Source organism: Symphalangus syndactylus, chromosome 14, assembly GCF_028878055.3.
Source record: "Symphalangus syndactylus isolate Jambi chromosome 14, NHGRI_mSymSyn1-v2.1_pri, whole genome shotgun sequence".
Lineage (NCBI taxonomy): Eukaryota > Metazoa > Chordata > Mammalia > Primates > Hylobatidae > Symphalangus > Symphalangus syndactylus.
The window spans coordinates 71068926-71080932 of NC_072436.2; the positions used below are offsets into that span (position 1 = coordinate 71068926).

The window sequence follows — 12007 nt, forward strand, 5'->3', positions numbered from 1 at the left end:
GATTCTACCTATATAAGATATATAGAATAGTCAGATTCACAGAAACAGAAAGTAGATTAATGGTTACCAAGGGCTGTGGGGAGGGGAAATGGGGAGTTATTGTTTAAAGGGTACAGAGTTTCAGTTGTGGGATGATGAAATTACAGAAATGGATTGTAGTGATGGTTGCATAATAATGTGAATGTGCTTAATGTCACTGAATTGTACATTTAAAAATAGTTAAAATGGTAAATTTTATGTATAGGTCACCCATTGTGTACCAGGGACTGTCCTAGGTACTGTGAATTCTAAGAAGAATGAGACCTGGTCCCGTTGCTGGGCAGCTTACATGTATCTGCCTAGCCTAGGTTTCCTTTCTGAGTGTATAAATAAGTAAAAGTGTGAACTTCCCCAGAGGTCTTTCAGGTATTTGCCTGATGCCTTTGGATAACCTGTACCCTCCTACATTTTTAAGGTAGAGGTGAGAGTACAACACTACTCTTTTTTTTTTTTTAGGACAGAGTTTTGCTATTGTTGCCCAGGCTGGGATGCAGTGGTGCCATCTCGGCTCACTGCAGCTGCTGCCTCCCGGGTTCAAGCGATTCTCCTGCCTCAGCCTCCCAAGTAGCTGGGATTATAGGCATGCACCACCAGAGGAATTGTATCTGCCTCTATTGACAGAGGGGGTTGTTGAAGATGGTTGAGCTGGAAGAACTGGGAGAGTAGCAGTAAATTCTTTTATGGTATTTATGGAAATGAGGTCAGGAAAAAGATTTGTTTTATAAGGGAAGAAAATGAGACAAACTTTGGGAAGTTCACGGTTTTAAAAAGTACTTTTGACTGGGTGCAGTGGCTCATGCCTGTAATCCCAGCGCTTTGGGAACCCAAAGCGGGAGGATCGCTTGAGCTCAGGAGTTCTAGACCAGCCTGACCTCCTTTTTACTAAAAATTTTTTAAAAATTAGCTGGGTGTGGTGGTGGGTGCCTGTAGCCCTGGCTACTGAAGAGCCTGAGGTGGGAGGATTGCTTGAGCCCTGTAGGTTGAGGCTACAATGAGCTCTGACTCCACCACTGCACTGCAGCCTGGTTGAAAGACCTGTCTCAAAAAAAAAAAAAAAAAAAAAAAAGAGTTCTTGTATCTGTATTATGTACATAAAAGTTCTGTAATAAAACAGGATAGCTGTCATCTTTTTTGTTGTTAGGATGAGGAGATTGAGGCTTTCAGTTTGCCAGAGGTCACATCGTTAGTCATTTATTGAACCAAACTAGTCCCCATGTATTCATTGTTCTAAGTGCTCTCCATCCCCTCCCCTGTCCATCAGGCATTCTTTCTTTTGCCTGTAGTGATGGCCTACCTCATCTCAAAAGGGAGCAGGCTTTTCTCAAAAGCATCAAATTTAGAGCTTTGGGCAGCTCCTTTCAGAACTATACCAACTCTCCTCAGCCACCAGAAATTTCTAGGACTAATTTTAAGGAAACACCGTGGCCAGCTAATCTCACTGTCTTACATCCATGTCATTCTTTGTCATCATCTGCAATACAGGTCTTTCTGGTAGTTGGTCTGCCTTTTTTTTTTTTTTTTTTTGCTTTGCTTTTATATTGAGTCTTTGCCTTTGCATGACCCTGATCCAGTCTTTTTTTTTTTTTTTTTTTTTTTTTTTTTTTTTTTTTTTGAGACGGAGTCTTGCTTTTTCACCCAGGCTGGAGTGCAGTGGCGCGATCTTGGCTCACTGCAAGCTCCGCCTCCTGGGTTCACGCCATTCTCCTGCCTCAGCCTCTCCCAGTAGCTGGGACTACAGGCGCCCGCCACCACGCCCGGCTAATTTTTTGTGTTTTTAGTAGAGACGGGGTTTCACCGTGGTCTCGATCTCCTGACCTCGTGATCCGCCCGCCTCGGCCTCCCAAAGTGCTGGGATTACAAGCGTGAGCCACCGCGCCCGGCCCTGATCCAGTCTTTTACTGTTGTTTCCTTTCTTCCCAAACATTTGTAATTAATGCCAGGGTCTGTGGAAAACACTGTAGGCAGAGGTACATAAACAGGCTTGGTCTAGTGCAATAACAGCAAGAAGGCCAGTCTGGCTGGTGTGGCCTGAGTGAGAGGGGATGTGCTAGGATATTAGGTCAGGGTAAGCAGGAGACAGGTCATATGGGACTTGAAGGCCAAAGTAAGTAGTTTGGATTTGGTTATAAATTATTTGGGAAGCTAGTGACACTTTTTATTTTGTTTGGTTTTGTTTGCTCCTTGCTAATTTTTTAAAATAGAGAAACATACCTTCTTTCATTATTAAAATTCAAAAAGGAGAACATATTCAAAAGATAAAAAGTAAAACACATACCTTGGTTTTATAGTATAACTAAGATAAAAAAGAAGGTGGGCTGGCTGGGCGCGGTGGCTGACACCTGTAGTCCCAGCACTTTGGGAGGCCAAGTTGGGTGGATTACTTGAGGTCAGGAGTCTGAGACCAGCCTAGCCAACATGGTGAAACCCTCTCTACTAAAAATAGAAAAAAATTAGCTGGGCGTGGTGGCTCGCGGCCTGTAATCCCAGCTACTAAGGAGGCTGAGGCTGGAGAATTGCTTGAACCTGGGAGGCGGAGGTTGCAGTGAGCCGAGATTGCACCACTGCACTCCAGCCTGGGCTACAGAGCAAGACTCTGTCTCAAAAAAAAAAGAAGATGGGGAGATGAAGAGAGCAGGGGCAGAGTAGACAGCTGGAAATGGTTCAGAGAGCAGCAAGATGAGGCCCACGAGGAGGTACCTGTCATTCTCCTCAGCCAGATTTGAAATTGTTTGAGTCCAGAAGCTCTCAGTGCCTTGACCACTATATTTACTTGGTGGGTGCTTAGGGAATTTTAGTTGACCAGTTGAATGAATGTTGAATGGGAATTTCTCACAGGTAGAAAACTAGCCTGTGTGGAAGGATTTCTGGCCAAGACACATGGAGAACAACATGTAAATAGCTATAGAAACTGAAAATGAAAAAGAGGGCAGACTTTGTTGGATGGTCTTTATGTTTTTAAAGGATCACTGTAAGAGATCCTTCTGGTAGCATATGGAGAGCAGACTCCAGGAGGTGGAGAACAGAAGAGAGAACTGGAGAATGTTGCTGTCGTCCAGGGAGGGATGCTGGGTTTGAAGATAAATGTGGAGGGATCAGAACAATCAAGCATTTTGATTGAAGCATTAGGGGAATGGGGACGGCAAAGACTGAGAGGAGAGTGGGTTTATGTTACTCTACAGAGGGCCTTTCTGGGCACCAGAGGGGAAATAAACGTAACTGAGATAATGTTTTTCCCAGACAGGTTTATTGAGACATAATTAGATATAATAAAATTCACCGTTCCTAGTGTCTAACTCTAAGTTTGATAAACCTCTACAACATAGTCATAATCATTACCTCTACAAAGTCAAGATGTAGAACAGTTCCATCACTCTGAAAATTTCCTCGCACCCTATTGTTGTCAACCCCTCCTCCAGCTCCAGCCCTCGACATCTAATGGTCTGTTTTCTGTGTCCCTCTACTTTTGCCTTTAAGTTAACTTTCAAAGAGAAGAATGTAAAAATGACTAAGGTAGAATGTAATAAATGCTGTAATTGTGTGGGGATGTAGAGAGGTGACCAAGGTCAGTTACAAGTTTGGGGGGGGGCCCGTTATGACTTATTTAATTTACTTTTCAAAATTACAGAGAACTATGCTTTCCAAGAGGAATATTAATTCTTTAAAACAGCAGTATTCTTCCTTATATTGGCAGTAGATACTCATAAAATGCGATTGCCTAGTTCACATGGTTCTTTGCTAAATAATTATGTACACAAACTTTCATTTCAGTGAATTTGGGTGGTTTGAAGGATCACATAAAGGAGATCCAGAGATGCCGGCGTTTGATTCTTATTGCTTGTGGAACAAGTTACCATGCTGGTGTAGCGGTAAGTGCTTTTTAAAATTTTAGTTATGTTGAATATTAGAGAATATCTATAGACCAAGTAGTAGTCTAATAACATACTATGTAAAACTATGTTTTGTTAATGTGTTATCTTTTCCCTTTTGTGATAAAAAAAGAAGGTAAGGGGAGAAATTTACCAGCTGCTTGGAATTATTTATCAATGGAAGATCTGTAGAAAAGGTCCCTAGATATACAGATAGACTTCTGCAACGGACTTCATGAAAGGCCAAGAGGGGGAGAGCTTCTGTACTGTCCTAGACTTGTAGCCGAGGGAGCTTGCCTACATGTATAAGAGCCGTCTTTGGGTTTTGCTTAGCATTGTTCACTTGTCCTAGACAGATGGCCCGCATCATGTGTGAACCTCAATGCAGTTTTACTTTGTGGGCACATTACTGCAAAGAAAGGTAGTCTGCTTTTTTTTAAATCAGATTTTATTCTTTAAATTGTTCTTTTAGAAGCTGAAATTGAGTATCAAAAACGTGTATTGTCAGTGCAGAAGCATAGGTATATGAGGGTCTTTTATTCCAATAAAGGACCAATATTTGCCCACGTAGTTTCCTTAGAAAGAGACAGTTTATGTGCTGCTGATGTCAACTGTTATAAACAGAAGACCTTTACATTCAATTTCTGCTTTTAGGATTGATTTCCAAAGTTCATGACATAATTTTTTTATTTGCTGAGGCATAAATATTAGGAGCCATTTATTTAAGCAGTGAGTGAAACTATCTGGTCACCTGCCCTTGCATCTCAACAAGCTTTGCTCTTTTCTAAGACTACACCATATACCTCCTCCCCTCCTCCCTCAAAGTTATATGGTCCTAAACAGAAAGTCTATGTAATATTGAAGGGTAGAGGTCTAAAAAAGTGATTGTTTCCTCTGGGCGTTGTGGCTCACACCTGTAATCCCAGCACTTTGGGAGGGCAAAGTGGGAGGATCACATGACGCCAGGAGTTTGAGCCTGGGCAACATAGCGAGACCCCGTCTCTACAAAAAAAAAAATTATCGGGGTATGGTGGCAACTCCCTGTAGTCCTAGCTACTTGGGAGGCTGAGCAGGAGGATCGCTTGAGTCCAGAAGGTGAGGCTGCAGTTAGCCTAGATTGCACTGCTGCACTCCAACCTGGGCGACAAAACCAGGCCCTGTCTCAAAAAAAAAAAAATTTTGAACACGGGAAGAAGAAAGACATAAACACATTAGTGGTAGCTTAGATCTATTACTGAATTAGCCCTCTATTCAGAAATAGGAAATTTGATTAAATGCTTCATCTAATGCTAAGACAATTTTGGGGCAGAAATTTTACGTTCTGTTAGAATTCTCTAATGTAAGATTTTTTGTTGTTTTGTGGATGCCAAGACTACTGTAGTTAACAAACATTAGAAATCCCCCTGTGGTTTATCAGACAAAGTAGTACCATTTATTTTATCCTGTTTTACATTTTTGTTGTTGTTTCATGACACATTTGCATGTTTTTTTTTAGTATCTATATCCTGAATAATAACTGACTACACTCTAATCATTCTTAACCCATTTATGCCAGAGCTTGCAAAATTTTTTTGTGAAAAATCATCAGACCTTGGTGATGACCTTGAGCAGTAGGATGTAAATAACTCCCACAAGCTTAGCGTTCCAATGATGGAACACTAGGCATAAATGATTTAAGTATAGCCTACTTAATATGCTTTTCAAAATTTTAATTTTCTCTAGGTTTTGTAGTGGCATTCAGTGGAATTTATAGCATTGTTACTCTATTGTGATGGAAATATGTCATTTTGTGTATTTATAAAAAGTTGTTTGCAGCTGGGTGCAGTGGTGTGTGCCTATAGTTCCAGCTACTCAGAAGCTGAGGCAGGAGGATCACTTGAGACCAGGAATTTGAGGCCACAGTGCCCTATAATCATGCCTCTGAATAGCTACTACACTCCAGCCTGGGCAACAAACCAAGACCCCATTTTTAACCAAAAAAAAAAAAAAAAAGTTGCCCTAACTAAAAGAATAAACTATTAATTAGCACAGATAAATCTTGAGATTACTTTTTTGGGGTTTATTACTTTTAAATATCTGGTAAGCCTCCAGATTTCTATCTTTCTCTCTTCTTTCCCCATCTTTTTATTTTGAAGAATATGATTCCAATGTAACATTTATATTATAAACTGGGTGGAAAGGTTTGGTTTACATTTATTTGTGGGAAAACATTTAGCATTTTAGTGTCGGTAACTTAATTATGTATAATAAAATATATTAATGGAAAAGAATAATAAAAAAATAGGAGCATTTCATCTTCAATGATTTTCTTTACATGATGTTGTAATATTGTTAAAAAATGCCAAATCAAAGTTATTTAGTATTTTTGGGGGAACCAAGTAAAACGATTCTGTTCAAATTTGTGGGCAAGCAAAAGTTAAAGGGCTATGAAATAAGGGCACCTTTAAGTTCTTTATTGCTGATAAGGAGGAAAGCTGAGATGGGTGAGAGATGGGGAGGGTCACTTGCCTGAAGAGGCTGGTGAAAGGCTGTCAGGATAGGTGAGCTCCAGAGTTAGAATTAAAGCAACACTAAATGTATATACATTGGTTGAGCTTAAAGTTTTTGCTGCCTAAAAGATAATTTTTCTGTTGTTTTTGATTTTCCGATGTTTAGTGTAAAAATAATTAGAATGGAAATTTACCGAAATGAAGGTTAAACTACCCTTTGCACAGAGGCATACTGCTCCCTACTTCATTCCCCCTGTCCCATGCCACAAAGGTTGAAAATAGTGAGCCCTCTTAAACTAGATTTCTAAAATATATTGACTTCTTTTGGGAAATGGTCATATTTATGAATACGTTGTACTTTTAAAGTGTTTAATTTTTCTCTATATATTTGTACATCTGTTAACTGATTTGAAACCCCTCACTGACATGGATATTACACGAATTTTCATTTTAAAGATTAGGAATTGGGAAGTTAGAGATAACACACAAGCTGACTCAGAACCATGCTCTTTCCACTTCTCAAAATGTTTTATATGTGTGGGTATGTTTCCTTATAAGAATGTATGTGGCCAGGCGCAGTGGCTCACGCCTGTAATCCCAGCGCTTTGGGAGGCCGAGGCGGGCAGATCATGAGGTCAGGAGATCGAGACCACCCTGGCCAACATGGTGAAACCCCATATCTACTAAGTTGGGCATGGTGGCGCACACCTATAGTCCCAGCTACTCAGGAGGCTGAGGCAGGATAATCGCTTGAACCCGGGAGGCGGAGGTTATGGTGAGCCGAGATTGCGCCACTGCTCTCCAGCCTGGCGACAGAGCGAGACTCCGTCTCAAAAAAAAAAAAGTATACATAGATAGTTGTCTAAAGAGACTGATAGTAAAATGTTAGCCATGCTTATCTCAAGTGGTAGGATTTTGATTTTTTTAAAAATATTTTAATCTGAGTTGTTTTTATTTTCTAACATGTCATTTTTGTAATCAGAAAAAGCAAAAACTATACATTGAATCCAAAGAAGTCCAATGAAAGAGTATTTGAAGGCAAGTTCTGTGACCAAGTCATCTTTTCTCTGCAGACACGTCAAGTTCTTGAGGAGCTGACTGAGTTGCCTGTGATGGTAGAACTAGCAAGTGACTTCCTGGACAGAAACACACCAGTCTTTCGGGATGATGTTTGCTTTTTCCTTAGTCAATCAGGTGTGTTAATTTTAAAGACTTAAAGGGAAGGAAAGTTATTCTTTCTAATAATTCTAGCATATCTTGGTAAAAGCTGATATTTAAAGATAAACTGGCATTGCAGATGACTTGATGAACACAGATTTATTTTAATGTTACATAATTCTTTATGAATTAGTAAAAATGAACACCTTTTATGTTCAAGCTGGATTTTCAATGACAGAGAAGGAAGAGAGATCCTGACAAGCCATATTACTTAAAGTTTTGTACATTTATTAAGCGGATGTTTTTTATTTTATTTAAAACAAGTAATATTGTTGAAAGTGTGGTCAATTTGTTTTTGCTCCTAAGAAACAGCATATGCTAAAACTGTTCTGTGTGTTATGGTTGTCCTACTTTTTACGCAGGTGAGACAGCAGATACTTTGATGGGTCTTCGGTACTGTAAGGAGAGAGGAGCTTTAACTGTGGGGATCACAAACACAGTTGGCAGTTCTATATCACGGGAGACAGATTGTGGAGTTCATATTAATGCTGGTCCTGAGATTGGTGTGGCCAGTACAAAGGTAAATTCTTGACTCATTTCTCTGATGATTATTTAATCATAGTGTCAGTGAAGCAGACTAGTCTGTATCTTATTTTTGTTAGCAGTTATAGAACTCACACATTTTACTAATCATTGTAATTATTGTAGGACTTAAGGGTCAGATAGATAAAAGACTTGTCATTCTCTCCCTCTTCCTAATAGAGTTTAAAAGGGACTTATGTATATAATGTAAGTCCATTTTGAAAAGGTCTCTGCTGGCTATCCTTGTCTATTGCTTACTGCCCTCCTGCTAGGCACAGTAGGATACATAACAAGTATATAACATCCCCTTCTTTTATGAAGTATAGTCTGGAATTTGAAAAGTAACAAATTAGAAACATCCACTTTAACCATTTTTGGAATTTTTATTTACCTATTTATGGTTTCTAATAAATAATGTAAAAATATACATACTACCTCTGAAAGTTTGTAAGGAGGAATACACCTTTGGTATAAAATTTGGCAACTGCCAGGCATGGTGGCTCACGCCTGTAATCTCAGCACTTTGGGAGGCTGAGGCAGGCAGATCACTTGAGCTCAGGAGTTCAAGACCAGCCTGGCCAACATGGTGAACCCCATCTCTACTAAAAATACAAAAATTAGCTAGGTGTGGTAGCACGTGCCTGTAATCCCAGCATACCTGGGAGGCTGAGGCAAGAGAATCACTTGAACCTGGGGGATGGAGGTTTCAGTGAGCCAAGATTGTACCACTGCACTCCAGCCTGTGTGACAGAGCGAGAGTCCATCTAAAAAAAAAAAAAATTTAAAATTTGGCAATTAAAAAAAAATTTTTAATGAGTATTGTATGACAATATCTTTCTCTTTAGATATTGCTCTGGGGAGGTTTAAAGGTACTGTCTTGTTTTTTGAAGGCCTAGTAAGACTACTTTGCTCTTTGGAATTGGAATATGCATAAATTTAGGAGGCTAATAAAAATAGGAAATCTTAGAAAGTTGTATAAATACAAGAGATGTTATCCCTCCACAAGTGTTTTTTTGGGGTTTTAGGTTTGTTTGTTTGTTATTTAGAGAGAGGGTCTTGTTTTGTCACCCAGGCTGGGGCTAGAGTGCAGTGACAGGAATCATAGCTCCCTGCAGCCTCAGACTCATGGGCTCAAGTGATCTTTGCCTTAGCCTCCTGAGTGGCTGGGATTACAGATGCACCAGGCTAGTTTTTTTTTTTTTTAATTTTTTTTTTTTTAAGATGGGGTGTCACTATATTGCCCAATGTGTTACTTTTTATGATTTCACATTTTTGTTTTCTCAATATTTTTCTGCTTAAGTTTGATATTTCTTGCTGATTATCTAATAAGATGTTGGGATATTGGTGGATTTGAGTTTAATTAAAGGATTGTGGAAGTCAATGTTAATGTGTACATAACCGCATTTGAATTCTTTTCCCTTAAAGATTCTCACAGAGAATTTTTTGTAGAAAGTTTGTGATAATTACATAAAAATTCTTCTTCTTTTCTTTTCCTTTTTTTTTTTTTTTTTTGGAGACGGACTCTGTTGGCCAGGCTGGAGTGCAGTGGCGTGATCTCAGCTCACTGCAACCCCCGCCTCCTGGGTTCAAGCGATTCTCCTGCCTCAGCCTTCCAGGTAGCTGGGATTACAGGCACCTGCCACCACGCCTGGCTAATTTTTGTATTTTTAGTAGCGATGGAGTTTCACCATGTTCGCCAGGCTTGTCTTGAACTCCTGACCTCAAGTGATCTGCCTGCCTCGACCTCCCAAAGTGCTGGAATTACAGGCATGAACCACTGTACCTGGCCCCCACCTTTTTTTTTTTTTTTTTGGAGACAGGGTCTCTCCTCTTTGTCATCTAGTGTAGATAGAGTGCAGTGGTGCAATCATGGCTTACTGCAGCCTGGACCTTCCCAGGCTCAGGTGATCCTCCCACCTTAGCCTCCTGAGTAGCTGGGACTACGGGTACAGGCCACTACCCATGCCTGGCTAATTTTTGTATTTTTTTTGTAGAGACGGAGTTTTACCATGTTGCCCAGGCCGGTCCCGAACTCTTGGGCTCAAACGATCTGCCTGCTTTGGCCTCCCAGAGTGCTGGGGTTACAGGCATAAAAACTCCTGAGTGAGATTTTTATTTCTTGCGTATTTCAATATTGCTAACACTATAGTTTACAGAGTGCTGAAACTTGAATTTTCTCCATATGGTAATTAAAACGTGTTACATGTTTGTGCTTGGGTTTCCATCCTGTGGCTGAATAAATTACCAGCCACCTTTAGTAGCACTTAAGGATTTGATTGGGGGATTGGAATCCCAGAGCCTCTTTATTTATAACACATTGTGAAACGAGGGCTACAACATGGTGTATGTGGGATATGGGATTGTTTGATTGGATGGATGCCATTGACTTAATCTTTTCATAAAATGTTTCTGGAATTGTGAGCTGCCAAGGGAAATATATATTTTACATTTCTCATTCCTTTGTTTATGAGAACTTTAATTTGCCTCAACATTATATGATGATGATTTTCAAATATACAGCAGAGTTTTAAAAATTTTACATATAGGCTGGGTGCAGTGGCTCACACCTGTTATCCTGGCACTTTGGGAGGCTGAAGTGGGAGGATCACTTGAGGCCAAGAGTTCAAGACCAGCCAAGGCATCATAGCGAGACCTTATCTCTATAAAAAATAGAAAAACTAGCAGGGCATGGTGGCGCGTGCCTGTAGTCCCAGCTACTCAGGAGGCTGAGGCAGGAGGATCCTTTGAGCCCAGGAGTTTGAGGCTGCAGTGAGCCATGATCACACCACTACACTCTAGCTTCGATGATAGAGTGAGACCCTGACTTAAAAAAAAAATAAAAATTTTACATTAGCATTGGTATACCTACCATCTAGCTTCTACCATAGCATATTCACCAAGTGTACAGTTTTAGTAAATTCATTTGGCTGTACAACTGTTATCACAATCCAGTTTTAGAAGATGATCACCTGAAATATTCCTTTGTGTTTCTTTATAGTCAATCCTCACTCCTACCCTCCAGCCTTATACTCAGGAACTACTGTTTTCTCTTGCTGTATTGTGGCATTTTCCAGAAAATTCTTGTAAATGGAATTGTATAACACGTCTTGTGTGTCTAACTTCTTTCATTTAGCCTGAAGTTTGTTTTTTAAATAAAGCCAGTTAAATTTAGCAGTGAGGTATTGTATACCAACTTTAGTAACGCTAATGTTAGTGAGTTCTGATGACCCACTATTGGACTAGCCTAGCCTGAAGTTTTTGAGATTTGTTCATGTTGTTATTTGTATCATTAGTTCTTTCTTTCTGCAAATCTTGTTTTTAAATATCTTTTTATTTTGAAATAACTATATAGGAAGTTGCAAAGATAGTACAGAGAAGTCTTACGTACTTTTTACCCATTACCCCAATGGTTACCACCTGTATAAGAAAAATTAGCGTCTTTTTAGTACAGACTTTAATTTTTTTCAAAAATGACTCAAAAAATTTAGTAAGTATGACAATTTGGTATTTCATTTTTCATGGATTCTAAAGTAATTTTATTCAAATGTCTTAAACATTTTGGGCTTAGTTACTTACAAAAAGTTTTGGGTTATTTAGTCACAGACCATTCCAGGTGGGAAATAAGAGTTTTTATGTTAATGGGTATTGAAAGTAGTTTATTATTATTACTATTATTATTATTATTTTGAGATGGAGTTTCGCTGTTGTTGCCCAGGCTGGAGTGCAGTGGTGTGATCTCTGCTCACTGTAACTTCCGCCCTCCGGTTTCAAGTGATTCTCCTGCCTCAGCCTCTCAAGTAGCTGGGATTACAGGTAACTGCCACCACGCCTGGCCAATTTTTGTATTTTTAGTAGAGACTGGGTGTCACCATG

At 39.6% G+C, this 12007-nt stretch overlaps 1 protein-coding gene across 3 annotated transcripts in view; it reads left to right on the top strand.

Annotated features, from left to right (window-relative positions):
• GFPT1 (glutamine--fructose-6-phosphate transaminase 1) overlaps nucleotides 1-12007 on the top strand; it is a 62217-nt gene that overhangs the window by 41495 nt on the left and 8715 nt on the right. For all 3 annotated transcript variants that reach the window (XM_055241047.2, XM_055241048.2, XM_063617854.1), the window contains 3 exons: nucleotides 3808-3905; nucleotides 7468-7588; nucleotides 7975-8132. In XM_055241047.2, the coding sequence (XP_055097022.1) occupies nucleotides 3808-3905; nucleotides 7468-7588; nucleotides 7975-8132 (377 nt within the window). The remainder of the gene's footprint in view (nucleotides 1-3807; nucleotides 3906-7467; nucleotides 7589-7974; nucleotides 8133-12007) is intronic.